Source organism: Saimiri boliviensis, chromosome 14, assembly GCF_048565385.1.
Source record: "Saimiri boliviensis isolate mSaiBol1 chromosome 14, mSaiBol1.pri, whole genome shotgun sequence".
NCBI classification, from domain to species: Eukaryota; Metazoa; Chordata; class Mammalia; order Primates; family Cebidae; genus Saimiri; species Saimiri boliviensis.
In genome coordinates this window covers 7,295,615-7,320,609 of record NC_133462.1, presented here as the reverse complement: position 1 = coordinate 7,320,609, position 24,995 = coordinate 7,295,615, and the positions used below count along the sequence as shown (strand labels likewise).

General features: G+C 50.0%; 2 protein-coding genes across 2 annotated transcripts in view; one reads left to right on the top strand and one right to left on the bottom strand.

The window, feature by feature from the left end:
* Nucleotides 1-24,995, top strand: part of LOC141581249 (kallikrein-2-like) — a 43,821-nt gene that overhangs the window by 11,876 nt on the left and 6,950 nt on the right. The gene's annotated exons all lie outside the window — the stretch shown is intronic.
* On the bottom strand, nt 609-8,543 carry KLK15 (kallikrein related peptidase 15). Its single transcript, XM_074386031.1, has 6 exons — nt 8,511-8,543; nt 6,738-6,819; nt 3,261-3,406; nt 2,483-2,766; nt 2,226-2,362; nt 609-1,235 (listed from the first exon to the last, which is right to left on the bottom strand). Exons 2-6 carry the CDS (start codon nt 6,786-6,788, stop codon nt 1,083-1,085), a joined length of 771 nt encoding a protein of 256 aa, XP_074242132.1. The 5' UTR covers nt 6,789-6,819; nt 8,511-8,543; the 3' UTR covers nt 609-1,082.

Sequence of the window (24,995 nt, the reverse complement as noted above, 5' to 3'; positions counted from 1 at the left end):
GTCACCCTATCAAATAGCTAGGATTACAGGCATGTGCCACCATGCCCAGCTAATTTTTTGTCTTTTTAGTAAATATGGGTTTTCACCATGTTGGCCAGGATGGTCTTGAACTCCTGACCTCAAGTGATCTGCCCTCCTTGGCCTCCCAAAGTGCTGGGATTAGAGGCATGAGTCACCATGCCCAGCCCGGACCTAAATATTTTCTTTTTTGAATTGGAGTCTCGCTATGCTGCCCAGTCTGGAGTGCAATGGTGAGATCTTGGCTCACTGCAACCTCCGCCTCCTGGGCTCAAGAGATTCTCCTGCCTCAGCCTCCAGAGAAGCTGAGATTATAGGCACCCACCAGAGCACCTGGCTAATTTTGTATTTTTAGTAGAGACGGGGTTTCAACGTGTTGACCAGGCTGGTCTCAAAACTCCTGACATTGTGATCTGGCTGCCTTGGCCTCCCAAAGTGCTGGGATTATACGCGTGAGCCACCGTGCCAAGCCCGTACCTAAATCTTAAAGAAAAAGCCATTTTGGTAATCTAATGTCTCCTAGGTCCTTTAACTGGGATCCAGAGATAGAGGGTATTACTCACTGCCAGACGCTATTTTAATCAGTTCAGACAAATCATCTCATTTAATCCTCACAACAGCTCTTTGAAGTCAGCAATAAGATGTTTTCATTTTACAGATGGGGAAACCAAGGCCAAGTGAGATTAAGCCTCTCGTTCAAGATCACATGGCTGGTCATGTGTGTTGAATGAATGAAGCCTTGCTTCAGGCCATTTCTCCTCACCCAGGGATCAGGGTGGTGGGTGAAAGGAGCAGTGTACAGTGTCTCTGGATTTCCCTTTAACCCCAGAATGAAGTCACAGAAATTCCTACAGAGAAACTTGGATCAGCGCTTTGGTATCTTGGCATTAAATGGGTGACCTTGAGTGCCAGCTTTGTCCTCAGGTGGGACAAGTCCTTGGCTAACATCTGGGCCTTAGACAAGGTCTTGAGGGATGGCTCCACTCTGTTCCATGTCAAGTGGGGCTGCTGGCCAGCTGCGGGGGCTTCTGCTCGGTCAGGGCACAGGTGATAAGCCAGAATAGTCAGTTCCTCTTCATGGTCTCCCTGATCCATTTCACATAGTGGCAGACTTTGGTATAGACACCAGGCTTGGTGGTATTGTCACAAGGGACGTCACCCCAGGACACAATGCCCTGTAGGATGCCCCCACAGACCAGGGGTCCCCCGGAGTCACCCTGTGGGGAGAAGAGGAGGTTCCAGGTTGAGTGAAACCTCCTGGATTCAGTGCATTCATCCTCATCCTAATCACCATTTGCAGTCTCACCCCAAACCCAAGCCATCCCCATCCCAGGGAACCCCAACCCAACTCAACTCAATACAGCCCAATTTATCTGCTTTCATTTTTATTTTTTGAAGTGGAGTTTCACTCTTGTTACCCAGGCTGGAGTGCAATTGCGCGATCTCGGCTCACCGCAACCTCCGCCTCCTGGGTTCAGGCAATTCTCCTGCCTCAGCATCCTGAGTAACTGGGATTACAGGCACGCGCCACCATGCCCAGCTAATTTTTTGTATTTTTAGTAGAGACGGGGTTTCACTATGTTGACCAGGATGGTCTCGATCTCTTGACCTCATGATCCACCCACCTCGGCCTCCCAAAGTGCTGGGATTACAGGCTTGAGCCACCGCGCCCGGCCTAGCCCAGTTTATCTCAAATGGAGCCAACCCAACCCCACCCCCAATTCAACACAGCTCAATGCAACTCACCCAACCTATGTCCAGTCTCACCCCCGTGAACCCCAATGCAACTGAACTAAGCTAAATCCAGCTCAGCCAACATCCTCACCATTCAGAATCAAACCAAACCCATGCCTGTCTCACAACCCAATCCCAATCTTCATGCCTCCTGCATGCCAAACAAAATCTACCCCATCCCAATTCAACCCTCACATATTTCCCACCCAAAATCAAACCAAACCATTCCCATTCTCAACCTCAACCCATGCCATCCCAAACCAACTATCACATTATCTACCTCAAACAATGCAATCCCCACCTATAACCCCAACTCCAATCTCACCCCTATTCTAACTTCTCTTCCTACTCCATCTCCAAGTCTCACCCTAGCATCTTCTCTGGCCCAAAGCAAAGAAAATCCAACCCCATCCCCACTCCCACACCTATCCCCATCCCTCTTCCTCTGCCTGATGGCCCCGCTGGGCTCTGACCTCACAGGATTCTGCGCCTCTGCCTTCTGCGCCTGCACACACCATGGTGTTCGTCAGGCGCCCTGGGTAGTTCTTGTCACAAGATGCGTCGGAGATAATGCTGATGTTGGCACAATGCAACGTGTCTGGGAGACTCACTGGGGAGGACAGTGTACTTGGAGCAGATCCATAAATTCTGGCCCTTGTCCCCTCCGCCCAAGAGCCCTGGAGCATAGGATTCCTTGAGGCCTTGTATCCAGCTCCATTCTTTCACGCACCTTGTGACCGGGGGCTCCCTGTGGTCCCAGGCTCGTTGTGGGACACCAGGCCCCAGCCAGACACCACACAGGCCTCCCCCGGGTGGGGGCAACGCGTGGGTAGCACCACAGGGCGCACCTGGGGGGTCAGGCGTGCGGGCTGGACTAGACGAAGCAACATGATGTCATTGCGGTGGCTGCGCGCTTCGTAGCGCGGGTGTGGGATGACCCGAGATGCGGTCCGTAGTTGCTCTGGGCCATCGCGCTTGCGCAGGTTGTGCTCTCCCAGACGCACTCTCATGAAGCTGCGCGGGTGAATGGTTTTCCCGCCAGTTGGGGGCAGCCCAGTGGTTACCCACAAGTAGAGGACAGAAGCATCAAAGAGTGGGCAGGCCGAGGTCCCCAGACCCTTTTGGAATCTCGACATCCCATGACCTTTTCCTAAGAGCCTGAAGCCAATGGTTCCAGCCCCTGCTCCTCAAGGACCAAGGATTCTGAAGTCAGGCACACTCCTAGAACTTGACCCCCTTCAATTACTCCCAGCCCCCTCCTGGCCTCTCCCCAAATCCAGGATTCTCAGATCCCTAGAACTGAGGCTCAAAAGCTGGAACTAGTCTTCTTCCTCCTCCAGATATCTAAGGCTTTGAAACATACACTCCCTCTCACCCAGGGGCTTGACATCCAGCCTTTTTGTCCATTAGAACCTAGAAGTTCTGGCATCTATCTCTGTCTTCCCCCCAATTCTAGGAGCTCTTCCCCCAACCAGGCTCCCTCAGGACCCTGAGCCCTGCCTTCATACCGGCTTTGGCAGTGGGCCGCAGACAGCACCCAGTGTGGGGAGATGAGGGACGCGCCACAGTTAAAGCGACCACGCTCGTAGAGGGCCACTTGCCATGGCTGGGAGTGGGGTGCACACTCCTCACCTTCCAGCAACTTGTCGCCATCCTGAGCTGCTGGGAGAAGGGATAGAGGGTGCCTGAGGACAGGGACCTTTGCATTGCCTCCTACACCTTCCTTGCACCCTGCACTAACTACTATATGCCTATGCTTTCCCCTAACTTCTCAAGATACCCTGCCCTGTTTTTTTTTTTTGTTGTTGTTGTTGTTTGTTTGTTTTGAAACGGAGTCTCACTTTGTTGCCCAGGCTGGAGTGCAGTGGCACCATCTCACGTCACTGTAACCTCTGCCTCCCAGGTTCAAGTGATCCTCCTGCCTCAACCTCCTGAGTAGCTGGGATGACAAGCGCCCGTCACCACACCTGGCTAATTTTGGTATTTTTAGTAGAGGTGGGGTCGCACCATGTTGGCCAGGCTGGTCTTGAATTCCTGACCTCAAGTGATCTGCCCGCCTCAGTCTCCCAAAGTGCTGGTATTACAGGTGTGAGCCTCTATGTTCCACCTGTCCTATTGTTTATGTACAACTGCTGCCTGTTTTCTCAAAAACTCTAGCACCCACCCCATTTGCTGTAAGACTCTGGGAGAGAGAAGGAAGGGAACAGACTAGAGGGCAAGAAGTCCTCTGTGGTTGGGGGTGGAGAGGGGGACACTGGATATAGGTTTAGACAGATGGTCACTTGAAACCAGTCATTCAAGGTCACCAAATTGTCACAGACATCAAATGGATGTGGTCATGCTCAGTATGTATGACACAGCCTTGGCCCCAGAGTCTAGACATGTCAGCCAAATTCAGTGTACAGTATGAGTCCTAGATGTGGCCATACAAGGTCATAGACATGCATACATGCACATCCAGCTTCCAAACTCAGCTACAAATACGGATAGGACTGGGAGCTGAAATTGACTCGCATGTACATGGGTTGCAGCTGCAAGAATCACAGCACAGGCCGGGTGTGGTGGCTCACACCTGTAATCCTAGCACTTTGGGAGGCTGAGGCGGATGGATCACCTGAGGTCGGAGTTTGAGTCCAGTCTGGCCAATATGGTGAAACCCTGTCTCTACTAAAAATAGAAAAAATGAGTTGGGGATGGTGGCAGGCACCTGTAATCCCAGCTACTTGGGAGGCTGAGACAGCAGAATCACTTGAACTTGGGAGGCGGAGGTTGCAGTGAGCTGAGATCATGCCACTGCACTCTAGCCTGGGCAACAAGAGTGAAACTCCATCTCAAAAAAAAAAAAAAAAATCACAGCACAGATGTTGTTCATATGTGTATACGAATACAGATGGTTAAGACATTAATACACACACACACACACACACACACACACACACACAGAATTGAATATGGTTCAGAACTAGATTCATCATCTCTAGTGTGAGTCTTGGCATCCAGTGTCACAGATACTTGCATATAGGGTCTGGACGAAGAAGGGGTCCTTATACCTGGGTTCAAATGTACAAGCTGTGAAACTTTGAGCAAGTTATTTGACCTCTCTGTGCCTCTGTTTCCTCATCTGTAAAATGAGGATTGTTGTAAGGATGAGGTAGGAATGTGCATGTGTGTGTGCATGTGTGCATGTACGGTGAGTGATAACTAGCCCATTGTAGCCACTTAATACATATTAGTTGTTTTTTTAAAAGGACACCTGGATTTATTCATAGGGACATACATGTGAATATTCGGGTCCATCCTGAAGATGGCCAAAGTCAGTCAGACATCTGCACAGACCTACATATAATAAATAGTCAGGGGTAAAACTATGATTCACCCACGAGCCATTTTGTAGAGTTAGAGCTGCAGACACAAACCCAGAGGGCCAACACTCAGATGTGGACTTGCTGTCCGGGGCTGGGCATTCAAGGTCAAAGACATGCAGCTGGAGCCACAGGCAGCCAGGCCAGGACATATTTATCCATATTTAGATCAGCCCCCAAGCCAGATCTGTGGAGTTCAAGGTCACTGATTGGGTTTCACATATGGGGATCTAGTTCACACATGTGAAGAGGATGTGAACATACAGGGCCTTGTATACCCACTGCACACATGCGTGTACACACAGACACACACATACACACACACACACACATACACAGACACACACACACACACACACACACACACAGAGAATGGGACATGCTCAAGGGCATAATGAGAGGCATTCAAGGTCACAGGACCAGGACCCTCTCCACTGGGCAATGTGGATGTGTCCCCTTAGGGTCGAAGCCATACACACCCCCACCCATGCAGGGGTAGGATTTGCACAGCCAGACTAAATGCCCACACTCTGCCCATCACAGTCAGGAACTGGGCCAAAGGCCCTGGTGAGACCAGTAAAATGCGGATGTGGTGGACAAGGGGCTTAACAAAGCAAGGGTGAGGTCGTCCTGTGAAGGGCGGAGGGTGGAGCTGAACAGCTGGGCACCGAGGCTGCACCTGGCCAGTCCAAGCCAGAGGAAGGTGGAGGCCCCAGCTGGGTGCAGCAGGCAGGTGGGAGGCAAGGAGGTGAGTGCACAGAGAGAGCCGGAGGGAAAGCTGGAGGCGTGGGAGTCTGAGGGGCCCCCAAGAGTGAGGGTCATTTGTGGCAAAGCATTAATGAAAGTCCACCCCCACAATGTCTCCAGAGGAGAGGAGGCATCAGGTTACAGTTAATTTCTCGGTGTGTGGTGGCTGAGTTTAGTCCGGAGTTTGCCTGCTGCCCAGGGTGACCTTGACCCTGTGGCCGCCCCTCTGGGAGTCACAGCCCCTTCCCTTGTCACATGAGGTCAATGGTGCCCACCTCACATAGACATTGTGTGTAAGCTCGAAACACCATGCGCGGCTTACACACCGGAGAGGGCACTACCTGGGCCAGGCTTGTGCTTGTGCCTCACATGCAACCACATTTAATCCCCTCAAAGACCCTGTGAGAGTCAGGGAGTGTCAGGCGTGAGACTCAAACTGGAGTCTGTCTGTGCTCCTGGACTCTCAGCTCCTGTCTAATGCTTACTGTGTATATTAACTCCGTTATGCTATTGAGACCTCCCCGTTGTCTTAAGTGGGTGCTGTCATATAGAGAAGGCACTCGAAACCCAGAGAGGTGAAGCAGTTCCCTCGAGGACACACAGCAAGGAAGCGGCTGCCCTAGGATTCAGCTCAGGTTTGTGTAACCCCAGGACCGTGTTCCTTGTCCTGGGCAGCGAGAGGTCCCGGGACAGCGTGGTGATTCCAGAGCAGCACCAGCCCCTGATGATGTTAGGAACATTGGCACAGGTGGAGGTGGAGGGCGAAGGAAGGATTTTTAGTGGTCTCTGGGTGAGGTAGGGGCTGGCAGGTCACTGGGACCAGAGATGCTTGGGGAGGGGGCACCTGCTCCCCCAAACCTAACCCTCACCTGGGGCCACCTCACCTGTGGATGCCAGCAGGAAGGAGAGAGGGAGAAGAAGCCACATTGTGGAGGAGGGCCCAGGGTTCGGCTGCAGTCTGAGGACGGAGTGAGAGAATCCAGGTGAGGCAGGACTCTTCTGCCTCCCAACAGGATCCCTCCAGACACAGACCTATCCCACCCACTGTTAATACATTTCTTCTGACCACCGGTGTCCCCTTTCCCCAACCTCACTCTGTGCTTCCTTCTGGTTCCCCCATGTCTGGAGGGTTCACTCTTCCTCCAGTCACTGGGACAGACCCTGGTCCCCACTTCCCTGTATATCAGTCCCCAGCTCCCTGCCACCAGCCCCCAGATCTCTCTCCATCACCAGGGACCACTATCCAAACCTCTTATCTGGCCTTTTGGGTCCCTCTCCAGTTCCATCCCCTCCACTGGCTTGTCCCTGACCCATGACCCCAAAGGGTCTTTCTATATCTGGAGTTGACTGTGCCCCTCCCCTGCTTACCACCCTTTGTGGATCCTCAGCACCCCCAGGATAAAGTCCCCCCTTCAGCCTCACTTTCTTTTTTCTTTCTTTGTTTCTTCTTTCTTTGTTTTTGAGATGGAGTCTGGCTGTGTTTCCAAGGTTGGAGTGCAGTGGTGCAATCCCAGCTCACTGCAACCTCTACTTCCTGGGTTCAAGCGATTCTCCTGCCTCAGCCTCCCAAATAGCTGGGATTACAGGCAATGCACCACCATGTCTGGATAATTTTTTGTATTTTTAGTAGAGATGGGGTTTTACTATGTTGGCCAGGCTGGTCTTGAACTCCTCACCTCAAGTGATCCACCAGCCTCAGCCTCCAGAAGTGTTAGGACTACAGACATGAGCCACCATGCCTGGCCCATCAGCCTTACTTTCAAGTACAACAGTGGCTTCTTCCCTTCCAGCCCCTCTGCCTGTGTCTCCCATGACCTTGTCCTAGGCGCAGCCAATGCTGCCATTTTCTCTCTTGCCATTTCATGCTCAGGCTCTTCTTCCCACCAGGTATCCGATATCAACTCCCTTCCAGCCCCACTTCCTCCTTGAGGCCTTTTCTGACCTCCCTGGACCCTCAGTGGTGTCTGCCTCCCCTACTAGACTGGCAGCTCCCTGAGGAGCTGGTCTGAGTCCACTCTGGGTCTTCAATACTGCAGTGCCCAGCCCATGGGAGGCCTCAGGAAGCTTTGGGAGTGAATTAGAGTCCTTCCCCGTATCTTCCAAATTTGTCTTTGTCCACCATGGCCCTGTCCCCACGTCTTCTGGGAGGCCTCAACACCTAACAGGTGTCTCCCCTGAATGCCCCAGCACCCATTTTGCCTCCATTACATGCAGATGCCCCGTACTTGCTGGGGTCTTGCCTGTTCTTTTCCTGATCTGGGGGCCTTGAAGATGGGGCTCAGGTCAGGTCCTTTCTGTGTCCTCAGCACTGCCCTGCCTGGGGCCTGGCACACAGGAGGCCTCGGGGAGGTTGTGCTGAACTGGCTTGAACCCGTGATCACTCCTATGTTCTTGGCTCTGGTACAAGCGCTTCAGGGACGTCCTCCCGATCCACTCCACCCCCTCCCTCCCCCCGACTGCGGCTCCTTCTGGCCACTTCAGGACATTTTCTTGGTTCAGGTTCAATTTGGGGCATTGGTGAAGGACACATGGATCCACCCATGCCCTTGACACTCAGTTCTCCCAGGGTGGCTGCCGTTTCCCCTTGAGACCAGGGCACAGTGAATCTCCCCTTCACCCTTCCCTCCAGTCTTGTCTCAAAGCTCTCACCTCTTCCAGATCCTCCAGCAGTGTCTAGGGCAGCTTGGGTGCCAGAAGAAAGGGAGCAGGCAACAGGATGCCTGAATTTATAAGCTCCCAGCCCCAGCTGGGTCTGGGGGTGCGGTGGTGTAGGGTGGGGTGGGAGGTGACTGAGAGTCAGGTTTACAGGCAGAGACGCCTTGGTGGCTGGTGGGGTGGGGGACTTGGCCTAATGAGCATTTATTAGGTTGAAGCTGTTGTCTGAGTCTACAAGGAAGAATTCTCCAGTAGAGGCAGTTCCTCAAGGGGGAGGGAACAGGAGGACAGAAACAGAAGTTGGAAGGAGATCAAAAGACAGAGCCTGGAATTTGGGGTCTGGAGTGTGGAAACTGATCCTAGAGTAATTGTTCTTGGGTTTGGGGCAGGGTTCCGGATCCCATGTTCTGGATCCGGATCTTGGCTCTGGATCTGGGTCTTGGATTCTGGATTTGGGGATCTTGAGTTGGAGATTAATCAGCTGGAGTCTGGAGTGTGCATTTCAAAGTCTGAGTTCTTGGGCCTGGGGTCTGGAATCTGGATCCTGGAGTCTGGTCTTTGAGTGACAGATGTTGAACCTGGATTCTGGATCCTGGGGCATTCAAATCTAGAATCCACAGTAGGAGCCTGGAATCCGGTGTTTGGAATCTGGCACTTGAGGTTGCAAACCTTTGCACCTGCTATAAGAAGCCTGAGGCCTAGAGTACAAATGGTAGATTTTGGATTTTGAATTTTGGGGTCTGGATTCTTTTTTTTTTTTTTTTTTTTTTGAGATGGAGTTTTGCTTTTGTCACCCAGGCTGGAGTGCAATGGTGTGATCTTAGCTCACTGCAACCTCCGCCTCCCCGGTTCAATCTATTCTACTGCCTCAGCCTTCTGAGTAGCTGTGATTACAGGTGCCTGCCACCATGCCCAGCTAATTTTTGTATTTTTGGTAGAGACGGGTTTTCACCATGTTGTCCAGGCTGGTGTCGAACTCCTTACCCCAAGTGATACGCCCACCTCAGCTTCCCAAATTGCTGGGATTACAGGCATGAGCCACCTGCACCCAGCTTGGGGTCTGGGTTCTACAGGGTGGATTTAGGCTTTGAGCTTTCAGGGGTAGACTTCGGAGCATAAAGTCTGGAGCTTCAAATCTGCGTTGTCCGTTTAAAAGCTGGACTGCGGCTGGGCACAGTGGCTCATGCCTTTGGGAGGCTGAGGTAGAAGGATTGCTGTAACTTAAGGGTTCAAGAGCAGCCTGGGAACATAGCAAGACCTCATCTCTCCTAAAAATCTAAATAAGTAAATAAATAAAAATTTAAAAGGCTGGTTTGAGAGACAGGGACCTGGCTTTTGTGATTCTGTGATTGCTAGAATCTTGACTCTAGAGTCTAAATTGAGAGTCTGAGAACCTAGGGTCTGTATTCTGGTCCCTGTAGTCTTATTTCTGGATTCTAGAGCTTGAAATCCAGATTCTGCATTCCAGAAGCTGGAGCTCGTCACTGAGATGACCCAAGGCTTTGGGTATTTGAGGCTGGATGTCTCAAAACCCCAGAGGGCCCCAAGCAGTTGTCTAGAGTCTATTTTGGCTTAACTAATGAGGAGGTCTGGAGACAGGAGGGATTGACCTCAGGCCACCCAGTGAAGGATGGAGCCTGTTGTAAGCATGGTCTCTCCAAGTGTGGAAAGCCATCATCTTTATGGGAGCGAGTCACTTGGGATTCAGCCATTCAAGAACTATAGGCCCCAAGAATTTCTAGAATATGACTTTCCGATTCTAGAAGCACAGGCCCTAAGACAATCTGGTAGTCTAGAACACTATGGAATGTGAGATTTTAGAATAGTCTAGAACCACAGAGCTCCAAACACTCTAGAACCTTAGAGCATTGGGCATTCTGGAGTTCCCAGAAACCTTATGCATTCTAGAATGTGGGGTCTCCAGACATCCTGCAAGCCCAGACCTGCAGACATAAGGGATCCCCAGGCTGGAAGCTGTTCTAGAATGCCTGTGTCCCTTTGCCTCGCTCTCCACAGATTCATGCTCCAAGTCTGCGGGCCTCGTCCTGGGCCACCGCTTCAGCTGAGCAGCCCCTGTTGATGGAATGCGGCTGCAGGGCACTCCCTGTGCTAAGTGCCCTCCTTGGAAGATCTCACGCAGGCTCCAGGCAGCCCTGTGAGGTGGTTATATTAATAACCTTATGGCTTCCTGCTGAATATGGAGGAAACTGAGGCCCAGACAGGGGCAGCACAAGCAAGTCTCCTGCAGAAGCAAGAGGCCACGCCGGAGAGGAATCAGTGTTCTGGAACCCCTGGTTGGCCTTTTTGCGGCTGCCACTGCAGCCGCCTCCCCCTGTAGGGGCGCGGTGGTGACTAGGGGAAGGAGCTGAGCCCCTGGGGCTTCCTCGGTGCGGTGCCGGGTCCGCTAAGCGCTTTCTGTCCCGATCGCACGTGCTCCTCCTCCTAACCAGCCTAGGCAGGTACTGATGAAGTACCACTGATACAGACAGGGACACTGAGGGCGCTTCCGCCATGCAGCGCGCGTGGAGCCTAGGTGGGCTCCTGGTTTGCGCACTGCTCCCGGCAGGGCGAGCAGCCAGCAGCTCCCGCCGCCCCGCCCCACGCGGTGATGTTAGCGCCCCGCCCCTGCCCACAGTGCCCGGCTCAGGTCTGCGCGATGGCTGTCCTCCTGGACGTGTGGGCGGACGTCCTTCAACTCCACCACGGCCTGAGTCCCACCTCTGCCTGGCTCTCCTCCTCCTGAGAACACTCCCTGGGGGTCTTTTATCAACTCCCGTGGTTCAACCACCAACCACTGAACTCCAGCTGACCCTGAACTCCAGGTTGGGCAGCCACCTGCTCCTGGGCGCCTCCTGCTCCAATGTCCCTAGACCCCACTCGCTCACCGAATTCCAACTCATTGCTCTATTTTCCCAAACCCTCCTTCCCAGTTCTTCCACGTTCCCCATCTCAGGAGCAGCGTCACCGCCCACCCGGTTATTTGGCCAGATGCCCTTGGCACTGACATTGTCCCATCTCTCCCTTTGTTCCCTGCAGCTCATCGGTCCCCAGCCTTGTCCCTTCGGCCCCTGCCTCTCTCTGCCCTGTCCTGTCCTCTCTGTCCCCTTGCCTTGGCTCCAACTCAGATGTCCTCCTCTCTCTCTGGACCCCCGCCCCTTCTGTCCAGTAGGACAGCGTCCTCCTTCCCCTCCTGTGGGTCACCACGTGGCCCCAGAGGGTCTCTGCACTTGGAGTTCACCCCCTCCCCATTCACAGCCTTCCCTTGCAGCTCCCCAACACCCCTGGGCAAGGTCCCACAAACTTCTCAGCCTGCAATCTGAAGCCCTTGGGACTTCCCCGCTGGAAGAAGCCTCCCCTTAAGTCTCGGGGGGACTGCAGACTGCCCACCTCAGGTAGGGAACTGGACTCCTGGTTCCCTCAAGGGTCTCCCCACTAGGTGCTGGCTCTCCTCTAACTCATCTGTTCCTGCTGGAATCAGACAAGCTGCTGTTGTCAGGGCCCTGGCTCTGGATTCAGGCAGCCTGGGCGCAGATCCCTGTTCCACTACTTACTATTTTGGGAGACCCTGGTAAGTCTCTTTTCTTCTCTGTGCCTCAGTTTCTTATCCCTAAAATCAGAAGATCCCCTCATAGAGTTTTTCAAGGAGTAATGACTTAGTTTGTGTTAGGAGCTCAGAGCATAGAGTAAATTATGCCGATTCATTCAATCCACATTTTACGCATAAACAGACAGGAGTGCGGGGGCCATTGGTCAAGGTCACCCAGGCTGCAGAAGTGGAATCGAGACTGGATCTTGAGGTCCTGGTGCCCGCTATGAGAAGCATCAGCTCTCTGGGTGTCAGGAGCTCGTCTGCGAAGGGGTCTTCTGTTGGGGTGCAGTGGGAATGGGAGGGACCTCACAGGGGTTGGGTGAGGTCATACTCATGGAGCAGGCATGCAAATCATAAAATCAGGCTGAAGCTTGCAAGACTGGTTAACACGAACATGATTCAGACGTCGCCGCTGGCGCCAGGTGTCCTGGGTTTGAGTTCTGCCTCTGCCCCAGAACTCTGCGCACCCTCAGGCAAAGCAAGTCACTTGGCACCTCTGTGCCCCAGCTGCCTCTCTATAAACTGGGAGTCATAATTCCTCCTCTCTCTTCTGTAGAAGTGTTTTGACGTATTCATGCTTGAAATCTGGGCCTGACACTCATTATCTGTCTGTCCTATTCCCCTTGAGAACCAAACGCTGGGGAGGGGGTCACGTGGGGTCTTTCTCAGATGACAGTTGGGCAGCAGCAGATTTGGGACTGGAAGAAGCAACTGTGTGTTGGTTTTGTTTGTTTGTTTGTTTTGGTTTTTGTTTTTGTTTTTTTTTTTTGACAGAGTCTCGCTCCTGTCGCCCAGGATGGAGTGCAGTGTGACAATCACAGCTCACTGCAACAGATTCTCCTGCCTCAGCCTCCCAAATAGCTAGGATTACAGGCACCTACCACCAGGCCTGGCTAGTTTTTGTATTTTTAGTAGAGATGGGGGTTTCGTTATTTTGGCCAGTCTGGTCTTGAACTCCTGACCTCAAGTGATCCACCCACTTCAGCCTCCCAAAGTGTTAGGATTACAGACATAAGCCACCATGGCCAGCCAGAAGCCACTGTTTTGATCTCCCAGATGTGTCATCTTTTTCGGAATCCCTGTGACCCCTTTATCAAGACCCCTGTTTTACAGATTGGGGAACTGAGGCCCAGGGAGAGGAAATGTATGTGTGATGTCAAGCAAAGAGAATACCACACACAGACTAGTTCTTCTCTGAGACTTTATTTCCTGGGCTGTGCTGGGGGGAAGCTGGAAGGAAGGAGGTAGAAAAACCCGAATCTTGAGCCGGGCGCGGTGGCTCAAGCCTGTAATCCCAGCACTTTGGGAGGCCGAGGCGGGTGGATCAGGAGGTCAAGAGATCGAGACCGTCCTGGTCAACACGGTGAAACCCTGTCTCTACTAAAAATACAAAAAACTAGCTGGGCGTGGTGGCGCGTGCCTGTAATCCCAGCTACTTAGGAGGCTGAGGCAGGAGAATTGCCTGAGCCCAGGAGGCGGAGGTTGCGGTGAGCCGAGATCGCGCCATCGCACTCCAGCCTGGGTAACAAGAGCAAAACTCCGTCTCAAAAACAAAAAACAAAAAAAAACAAAAAAACCCGAATCTTCTCTTTTGTCCGGGGAGGGCCCTACCGATAGGTGGCGCCAATTGTGTGTTTGTTCATAGATTTGCTCCTGGATCTGAGAAAGGAGAGGCTGGGGCCCAGACTCCTGGGCCTGAGAGAGGAGACACTGGGGGTCTGGACTCCTGGGTCTGAAGGAGGAGGGGCTGGGGTCTGGACTTCTGAGTCTGAGAGAGGAGGGGCTGGGGGGGTCTGAGGGAGGAGGAGGCTGGGAGCCTGGACTCCTTGAGGGAGAAGGGCCTGGGGGGTCTGAGGGAGGAGGAGCTGGGGACTCGGACTCCTGGGTCTGACAGAGGAGAGGCTGGGGACCAGGACGCCTGGGTCTCAGGGAGGAGGGCCTGGGGTCCTGAACTCTTGGCTCTGAAGGAGGAGGGCCGGGGGGGTCTGAGGGAGAGGGGAGCTGGGGAGACGTGTCTTCTCTCTGTGGTGACTGCTGCTCACTTTCCCCATATCTGTTTCTGCTCCCCTCTCCCTGTGATACTATCAGCTTCTTTTAGTTTTCATTATTTAGAGCTGGGGTCTTGCTCTGCTACCCAGGCTGGAGTGCAGTGGTGCGATCACGGCTCACTGCTACCTCAAATTCCTGGGCTTAAGTGATCCTCTGGCATCAGTCTCCCGAGTAGCTGGGACTACAGGTGTGTGCCACGGTGCCCTGCTAATTTTTAAGGTTTTTTTTGTAGAGATGGGTCTTGATATGTTGCCCAGGCTGAGGCTGTTTGTAAAATGTCATCATGGGGCTGGGTGCAGTGCCTCATGCCTGTAATCTCAACACTTCGGGAAGCTGAGGTGGGCGGATCACAAGGTCAGGAGTTCGAGATCAGCTGAGCCAACATGGTGAAACCCCATCTGTACTAAAAATACAAAAATTCGCCTGGCATGGTGGTGCATGCCTGTAATCCTAGCTATTCAGGAGGTTAAGGCAGGAGAATTGCTTGAACCCAGGAGGCAGAAGTTGCAGTGAGCTGAGTTGGGCCACTGTATTCCAGCCTGGGGACAGAGTGAGACTCTGTCTCAGGAAAAAAAAAAAAAAAAAAAAAAGTCATCATGGAACACCCTGCCTTCCAGTGTGGGAATGCTAGCTGTGGTATTACAGGAATGATGTGTATTGCAACACTATTCCCAATAGCACAGATTTGGAAGCACCCTAAGTGTGTCCATCAACAGATGAAGGGAGACAGAAAATGTGGTGCGTACACACCATGGAGTACTATTCAGTTGTAACAAAGAATGAGAGCGTGCCACTTGCAACATGGACGGAACTGGAGGTCATGACGTTCAGGAACTGGAGGTCATGACGTTCAGTGCAGTAAGTCATGTACAGAAGACAGAGTTCCTAAGTTCTCATTTATTTGTGGGAGCTAAAAATTAAAACAATTAAGTTGCCGGGCATGGTGGCTCATGCCTGTAATCCCAGCACTTTGGGAGGCTGAGGCCGGTGGATCACTTGAGCTCAGGAATTCAAGACCAGCCTGGCCAACATGGTGAAACCCCATCTCTACTAAAAATACAAAAAATTAGTCGGGCATGGTGGTGTGCACCTGTAGTCCCAGCTAGTTGGGAGACTGAGGCAGAAGAATCACTTGAACCTGGGCGGTAGAAGTTGCAGTGAGCCGAGATTGTGCCACTGCACTCCTGCCGGGGTGACAGAGCGAGACTCTGTCTCAACAACAACAACAACAACAACAGCAACAACAGAGACAGATAGACAGATAGGGACAGTGAGAAACAGATGTGGGGAGGAGGAGGGGAGAGAGAACAGAACCAGGAAGGGAGTGAGAAATAGACAAATGAAGCTGAGTGTGGTGGCGCACGCTTGTGGTTCCAGCTACTCTGAAGGCTGAGGTGAGAGGATTGCTTGAGGCCAGGAGTTTGAGACTAGCCTGAGCAGCATAGTGAGACTCTGTCTCTACAAACAAACAAACAAACAAAAATTAGCTGGGCATGGTAGCATGTACCTGTAGTCCCAGCTACTCAGGAGACTGAGGCAGGAGGATTACTTAAACCCAGGAGTTCAAGGTTACAGTGAGCTCTTATTGTGCTGCTGTACGGCAGCCTGGGCAACGAGTGAGACTGTTCCTAAAATGAAAGAAAAAACAAAGCAAATGGAGGTCGGGCATGGTAGCTCATGCCTGTAATCCCAGCACTTTGGGAGACTGAGGCTGGTGGATCACTTGAGGTCAGGAGTTCGAGACCAGGCTGGCCAACATGGTCTCTACTAAAAACACAAAAATTAACCAGGTGTGGTGGTGTGTGCCTGTAGTCCCAGCTACTCAAGAGACTGAGGGGTGAGAATCGCCTGAACCCGGGGTTGGGTGGAGGTTGCAGTCAGCTGAGATCACACCAATGCACTCCAGCCTGGGTGAGAGAGTGACACTCCATCTTCCCTCCTGCAAAAAAAAAAAAAAGCAAACTGGGGCTGGGGTTTTGCATCCCAGACCAAATGCCTGCACTCTGAATGCCTAGTTGGGTGGAGCTCTAGTGAGGTGGAAAGGTGGACAAGGGCTTTAGCCAAGAAAGCCTGAGATTATCCTGTGAGGAAGCCTCGACAGTGTGACCTGGATGGAGCTGCGAGGCAATTATCCATGGCTCTCTTACCTTTCTGCCTGTCTCCTGAAAAAGGTATTAGTCACTTTTTAGTTGCGGATTGTCTTTTTACAGATGTTTCTCTAGGGCAGGCGTCCCCAAACTACAGCCCGCGGGCCGCATGCAGCCCCCCGAGGCCATTTATCCGGCCCCCCGCTGCACTTCAGGAAGGGGCACCTCTTTCATTGGTGGTCAGTGAGAGGAGCACAGTATGTGGCAGCCCTCCAACGGTCTGAGGGACAGTGAACTGGCCCCCTGTGTAAAAAGTTTGGGGATGCCTGCTCTAGGGCATCAGAGCATATTTGTTTACTGTTTTAGATAACAAAGATAATGTCCTTCTATAACAGATTTATTTATTGGCCATTTATTTATGATCCTTCCAGGGATCATCTGTTATCTTGTAGCCCAAGATAACAAAGATAATATCTCCCTGAGTTCCAAACTGGAGCTGATTTCCTTGCATCTCCCTTATAAGATTGAGGATTTGTAAACAGATGAAAACACAGGTTCCCCAGCATTGATACAAACCACTGTGTGCACAGCATCCCCCTGAGCCACTCTGATCATCCCCGTAGGACCTAGGGGCAAGGTGAGCCCATGAGCACAGGAACCTCATGCTGCCTGCTGTGCCATGAGTAATAAAGTTCTTTGTCTTTGACCCAGGAGTCTTTGTGAGTTCTGCCAGTAGTTTCACTGGATAGAGAATTCTTGGCTGATAATTGTTTTTTTTTTTTTTTTGAGACGGAGTTCCGCTCTTGTTACCCAGGCTGGAGTGCAATGGCGCGATCTCGGCTCACCGCAACCTCCGCCTCCTGGGTTCAGGCAATTCTCCTGCCTCAGCCTCCTGAGGAGCTGGGATTATAGGCACGCGCCACCATGCCCAGCTAATTTTTTGTATTTTTTTTAGTAGAGACGGGGTTTCACCATGTTGACCAGGATGGTCTCGGTCTCTTGACCTCGTGATCCACTGGCCTTGGCCTCCCAAAGTGCTGGGATTACAGGCGTGAGCCACCGTGCCCAGCAATTGTTTTTTTTTTTTTTTAAGGAGTCTAAAGACAGGACCCAAATCCCTTCTAGGTGGTAGGGTTTTTGCTGAGAAATCTGCTGTTAATCTAATAGGTTTTCCTTTATAGGTTACCTGATGCTATTGCCTCACAGTTCTTAAGATTCTTTCCTTCATCTTGACTTTGGATAACCTGATGGCTATGTGCCTAGGTGGTCATCTTTTTGCAATGAATTTCCCAGGTGTTCTTTGAGCTTCTTGTATTTGGATATCTAGATCTAGCAAGGCCAAGGGAGTTCTCCTCGATTTTTCCCTCAAATATGTTTTCCAAACTTTTAGATTTCTCTTCTTCCTTGGGAACATGGATTACTCTTAGGTTGGTCGTTTAACAGAATCCCAAACTTCTTGGAGGTCTTGTTCAGTTTTTTTTTTTTTTTTGAGACGGAGTTTCGCTCTTGTTACCCAGGCTGGAGTGCAATGGCGTGATCTCGGCTCACCGCAACCTCCGCCTCCTGGGCTCAGGCAATTCTCCTGCCTCAGCCTCCTGAGTAGCTGGGATTACAGGCACGTGCCACCATGCCCAGCTAATTTTTTGTATCTTTAGTAGAGACGGGGTTTCACCATGTTGACCAGGATGGTCTCGATCTCTCGACCTCGTGATCCACCCGCCTCAGCCTCCCAAAGTGCTGGGATTACAGGCTTGAGCCACCGCGCCCGGCTCTTGTTCAGTTTTTTTAAATGGTTCTTTTTTTGTCTTTGTTGGATTGGGTTAATTCAAAAGCATTCTGTTTGAGCTCTGTCCTTTCTTCTACTTGTTTGATTCTTTTGCTGAGACTTTCCAGTGTATTTTGCATTTCTCTAAGTGTGTCCTTCATTTCCGGAAGTTGTTACTATTTTTTATTTATGCTATCTATTTATCTGGAGATTTTTCTGTCCATAACCTGTAACACTTTAAAAATTTCTTTCTTTCTTTCTTTTCTTCTTTTCTTTTGGAGACAGTCTTGCTCTGTCGCTCAGGCTGGAGTCCAGTGGCACAATCTCGGCTCACTGCAACCTCCATCTCCCAGGTTCAAGCAGTTGTCTGCCTCAGCCTCCTGAGTAGCTGGGATTACAGGCACTTGCCACCATGCCCAGCTAATTTTTGTATTTTTAGTAGAGACAGGGTTTCACCATCTTGGCCATGCTGGTCTTGAACTCCTGGCCTCGTGATCCACCCCCGCCTCCCCACACACACACCCCTCAGCCTCCCAAAGCACTGGGATTACAGGCGTGAGCCACCGTGCCCGGCCAACACTTTTAAAATTTCTTTAAATTGATATTCACCTTTCTCTGGTGCCTCCTTGAGTAGCTTAATAATTGTTCTTCCGACTTCTTTTTCTGGCAATTTCAGAGTTATTTTATTTTATTTTTTTGGTTTGGATCCATTGTTGGTGAGCTAGTGTGATCTTTTTGGGGTGTTAAATAACCTTGTTTTGTCATATTTCCCGAATTGTTTTCCTGGTTCCATCTCATTTGGGTAGACTATGTCAGAAGGAAAGTCTGGGGCTCAAGGGCTGCTGTTCAGACTCTTTTGCCCCACAGAGTGCTTTCTTGATGTGTCCACTCCATTTTCCCCCAGTGATGGGGCTTCCTGAGAGCTGAACTGCAGTGATTGTTATTTCTCTTCTGGATTTAGACACCCAGTGGAGCTACTGGGCTCTGGGCTGGTACTGGGGAGTGTTTGCAAAGAGTCCTGTGAGGTGATTCATCTTCAGGTCTCTTAGCTGTGAATATCAGCAGCTGTTCCATTGGAAGTAGCAGGGGAGTAAAGTGGACTCTGTGGGAGTCCTCGGTTGTACTTTTTTTAGTGTGCTGGTTTTGTGTTGGTTGGCCTCCAGTTAGGAGGTGACACTTTTAAGGCAGCATCAGCTGCAGTAGTACAGGGAGGAAAAAGGCTTGCTGTAGGGTCACCTGGATGAGTATTTGGGCCTCTCAGATGGTGGGTGGGGCCAGAGAGATTATGCCTTTTGTCTTTGGCTGCTGGGGCAGGTAGAGAAAGACCGTCAGGTAGGGGCAGGGTGTCTGAGCTCAGACTCTCATTGGGTGGAGGTTGCTGCAGCTGCTGTGGGACGTGGGATGTGGTTCTCAGGCCAATGGAGTTATGCTCCCTGGGGGATTATGGCTGCCTCTACTGCAGCGTGTGGGTCACCAAGGAAGTGGGGGAAGTTGGAAGTTTCAGGGCTCACCCAGCTTCCATGCTGCCCGAAAGGCTGGTCTCACTCCCACTGTGCGCACCCCCAACCAAAGCACTGAGTTTGTTTCCAGACAGCAGGTGAGCAGGGCTGGGAACTTGCCCCAGGCTATAAGCCTCCCTGCTGAGAAAGCAAGCAGGGCTTCAGGTTTGTGCCTCCCCACCTGCTGCAGCTTCTGTGCTCCTGTCTGTACTCACAGTTTGTCCCCTCCCCTGAGTTCTGTCTGGGAAACTTAGTGTTCAGTTGAAATTTTTACGAAGTTCAGCTGGAAGTTTCCTTCTCTCTGTGGTCTTTCCCCAGTTCCATTGCCAGCCCTCCCCAAGGACCCCTGTGAGACAAAGTCAGAAATGGCTTCCCTGGGGACCAAGAGTGTCCACAGGGCTCTTCTTGCTGCTTCCTCTACCCCCTTATTTCGCTCAGCTCTCTAAATTCATCTCAGCTCCAGGTGAGATCAAATCCTTTTCCAGTGGTCTGGACCTTTGGATTCCCCAGTGAGGATGTGTGTTCGGGGGCAGACAGTCCTCCTTTCACACTTTCACACTTTGGGCACTCACAGCTTTTATGCTGTCTCCTGGAGACTGCAGCAGCAATTTGCTTCCTTCAAAGGGTCTTTGGGTTCTCTTGGCTTTCCTGGTATGTTCCTGCGGTCGTTCTTGGAGCAAAAATTCAAGATGTGAGTCTCCACATGCTGCTCTGTTCTTCTGAGTGGCAGCTGCAGGTTAGCCCTGCTTCCTAGCCACCATTTTCTCCCCACATTCACTTTTTGACTTTTCTTTTTTTATTAACTGCCTGTTTATGTGCTTTGACCATTTTTTTTTTTTTTAGGGGTTGCTCTCTAGTTCATGCCAGAAGTTTCCGTGCCTTCTAAATAGTGATCTCTTTTTGGTTTGAACATTGTATATGTCATCTTTTATAAAGAGAAATTCTGTACAAACCACAGTGCAAAAAAATAAAAATTAAAAAAAAAAAAAGAAATTTTGAATTCTCATACAAGTTTCTGGACAACAGTGCCCTCTAAGCAAAAATTCTAAATTTGGATGAAGTACATGCAAATTCTGGTCTATGATTTGTGCTTCTGAAGTTGTGTCAAGAAGCCTTTTCTTTGTGTTAGATAAAAAAGGTTATCTACCACATTTTCTAGCCTCTCTAAGCCTCTTTGTTTGTCCATCTGTTTCTGTATCTCATCCCACCTGCACAGCTCTGTTCATTAATTTTTTGTTTAATTGCCATTTTCTTGTTGTCACAAACTGTGACTTGATGAAGATAACATAAACTCATAATAACATCCCTCAATAAGAAAAGGAACAATATGCTGGGTGCGGTGGCTCATGCCTGTAATCCCAGTACTTTGGGAGGCCATGGTGGGCAGATCACCCAAGGTCGAGAGTTTGAGACCAACCAGGCCAACATGGTGAAACCCTGTCTCTACTAAAAATACAAAATTAGCTGAGTGTGGTGGTGCGTGCCTGTAATCCCAGCTACTCGGGAGGCTGAGGCTGGAGAATCGCTTGAACCCAGGACACAGAGGTTACAGTGAAACGAGATCGTGCCATTGCACTCCAGCCTGGGCAACAAGAACGAAACTCCATCAAGAAAAAAAAAAAAAAAAAAGAACAACAAACTTGTTCGTTAGTTCCTAAAACATGCTAAATTAGTTGGTGAATCAGAACACTTGAAATGTCCTGAAATCTTCCAGCTGACATTTGAAACAACCTTGCTACTATTTCTCCCCAAATTGGGCAAAAATCCTTAAAAAATCTTATGAAATTTAAATAAATAAAACCTCCGAAGCCAAAAGAAATGTTTCTAAAGGACTAATAATGAAAAACAAATTTTGATCAAATATGATAAAAGTGAAATTATTTTTCTTCCCCTAGAAAATGAGATTATAAAATCGTTGATTATAAGCAGAGATGATTGAAGAGTATGAGGACAAAAGAATGCAAGAAAAAAACTCTGTAAGGCATTTAAGACAATTGCAAAATTTAAAAATTATGCATCTTCTAAGTTTTGCCTTGATTTTGGTATTATATACTCTTAAATAGGTCATGCATTATTATTCCTTTTATCATTTAGATTTGCCATTTACATTTGTTATTTCTTTTCTCATTAGAATAATCAGAGTATTACCTAAGTTTATATTAAGAATCGTTTTTTTTTTTTTTAGATGGATTCTTCTTATAAACTAAACTTCACATAGAGTAGGCCACCTCGTGGTACTGTTTTCAACTAATCAATCAAATGAATCATTAGAGCCCTTTCTAATTCCTCTAGCTGCAATGTTAAACCCAATATTTCTGTTTGGTGGGTCCATATTAATAAATTCTGCCTGATCTAACTTTACATTCCTTCCACCATTATTCCACACCCATCCTTAATGTGCATTCCCACATATATTTCCTGGATTTCTGTCTATATAATGGGTAATCCTGGCTTTGCGAATTTCTTGTGACTCAACATCTCTGTGACTCATGTTCTACTTTAAAATGGAAATAATAACAGTTCCTGTACTGAGTTTAGAACTTCCCAAGATGATTCTCCATTGTGACATCAGTCCAGATACCAGGAGAGTCCCAAAGATCATCCTCAGGTTCAGTTTATAAGCATACACTTATGTGCTTGCACTGCTGAACGGTTGGGATGTGTCAGGCATTATCTTCAGCATTGTCTTCAGCACTTAAAGATGCTCATCTAATCCTTACAGCATCCCTATGGGGTGGGTATTACTGGCCTCCTTTGAGGGAGGAAGGGGCTGTGGCTCAGAAATGGGGGACCACTAGACTAGGGTCACTCTGTATGTCGAGGACTCCAGAGACCACAACCAGTCACCAACTGCAGAGAAATTAATTGTGACCTTATGTCCCTGCCCTGGAGAGTGTGGAGGTGGACCTTCATTAACCTCCTGCCTCGACCCTCTCTTTTAAGGCTCTTTCTAACTTCTGCCATGATACCAGGACCCCACAGTACTCTGTACCCTCTTGCCTCTATAATCCCCACTGCCCACTGCATCCAGCTGGGTCCTCTCCTATTTCCATTCCCAGCTGGCCAGCGCAGTCTCAGTGCTCAACTGTCTGTCAGTAACTCTGAAGGGGCTGACATTTTACCAGCATGCAAACCAATAAGCTAACTTGCCAGAGTTTTGTTAATGCTGGTAGAGTCCATGAGACTCCAGAGTCAGAGACAAAGGATCTTATTGCTCACAGCTCAGCAGGCAGTATGCGGTTTATGTTTACGTTAGTTCACCTTGCCTTCCCAAATCTTGCAGGGTGACCAGAGCCGTCCATGTGGATGCTGTGCACACAGGGTTTGTGCCACTGGTGAGAACTCTGAGATTAGGAATCCTCAATGGTATACCGGGACTACTTGCAAACCTGCTTAGCCTTTGTCCCTGATGGAGATAGTATCTTTACGATTTTGGATTGAAAACAGACCTTGTATTTATTGTCCTTGACAGTAAACAAATCTGTTGTAAGAGACATTATCTTTATTATCTAGGGCAGTAAGTAATGCTGGATGTGAGAGAGATACCATCTTGCAAGGATGCCTGCTACACAAACATCCTTGAAAAGACAGTCCAGAAAAAAAAAAAAAGATGTTACTATCTTTGTTTAGAAGACACACATACATGACAGAACCATGGAGAACTGCATTCCAACACTGTTCAGCTAGAGCCTTCCACCCTTGTCTTCAGGGCAGTCTCAACATTCCACAGTTAAATAGGTTGTCTGTCACATCCGACTTCCTCTTGCCTAACCCAGTGCTAGGCCCTGTTCCTGACCACGTCTGGCAGCACACCACTGACAAACCCAGAATAGGGCAGTGCTCAGGATCATGAAGATGCATGGCTGGGGATCAGAACTTCTGGGTTAGTGTGGAGAGTGGGTCCAGCCTCTAGAGTTTCAAAGGAGGAAGGAGCTAGAGGTGAGGGTCCTGGATGGAGAGTGTCAGTTCTGAACTCTCAGGTCAATGAGGGAGAAGAGTGGTAAGGTCCCAGCTCCAGAGGTTCTGATGTGGGAGTGACCTAAGAATCCCATATCCAGGCTGGGTGCGGTGGCTCATGCCTGTAATCCCAGCACTTTAGGAGGCTGAGGTGGGCAGTTCAGAAGGTCAGGAGTTTGAGACCAGCCTGGCCAATATGGTGAAGCCCCGTCTCTATTAAAAATACCAAAAAAAAAAAAAAAATTAACTGGGCGTGGTGTTGGGCGCCTGGAGTCCCAGCTACTCAGGAGGCTGAGGCAGGAGAATCGCTTGAACCTAGGAGACGGAGGTTGCAATGAGCCGAGATCCTGCCTGGGCAACAGAGTGAGACTCAGTCTCAAAAAAATAAAAATAAAAAATAAAAATCCTGAGGGCTTGAGTTCTGGGTATTTGTGGCTTGAGGCTCTCTTTGGTCTCTGAAGGGTAGAGGCTGTAATCATTGGGTCCAGTGTTTGGGGTGATAGTAATAGGATCTCTTGATTCCCCAAGAGTCCAAGGATCGAGGGTTGTCCATTCTTCAGTGCTGCCTCTTAATCCTTACTCCACTTGAGGGTAATCACCAGCCCTTCTAACTCTATAAGGGTGTACCTGGGCGAGCACAGTCTGAGCAGGAGTGATGTCCGAGTTCTTGGGTGTCATCCACTCGTCATCCAGATCCACACGATGAGGGCGTGGCTAGCACTGTGATGTCACGTTGCTGCGACTATCTCTGCAGTGTGCCTCTTTAGCTATGTGCCAACCGTGGAGCTGCCAACATCAGTTCTCTGGTGGGAGTGGCCTGCACGGTGCCAGGTTGGGGCCTGGTGTCAGACAGGGATCCTGGAAATCTCAAGGGCTTCTGGTTGGAGGGCACAGGGACCTGAACTTATGGGTTTGCCCCAAGTCCGTTGCTCTCCCAAGTGAGTCTCTTAGATATGAGGCACTGTGCCAGCATCAGCCTTATCTGATAAAAGGGACCACATCTTATAAAAAGGACTATCCAGGGCCCTGATGAACACCATGGTGTGTGTAGGAGTAGAGGGTGGAGGCACGGACTCCTGTGAGGTCAGAGCCAGAGAGGACCATCACGGATTGGGAGGAGGCTGTGGACTGGCTTGAGAAGTGGGATGTAGTTGTGTTGGATTTCCTTGACCAGATAAAGTGCTGGGTATAGGATTGAAAGTGGAGAATGAAGACCAGTCAGAATGGAGGGTCAGGTTGGAGTTGAGTTACAGATGGGGTAAAATTGTGCTTCGGATGAGCTTGGGATTGACAATTTAAAGGTGGTTTGGGATGGCATGGCTTTGGGATGGAAATAGGTTTGTTTTTAATGTTGGCTGGGAAGTGTGTGGGGATTGAACTGGGGAGGAGGTAAGTTTGGTTTTGGAGATAGAATATATGGAGGTGGCTGTTGCATGTGGGGATGTGTATTCATTTGGTTTGATATTTAAATGAAGGAAGACGTTAGGGTTGTGTTGAATTAGATTAAGTTGTATTGGGTTGATGGGTTGGGCT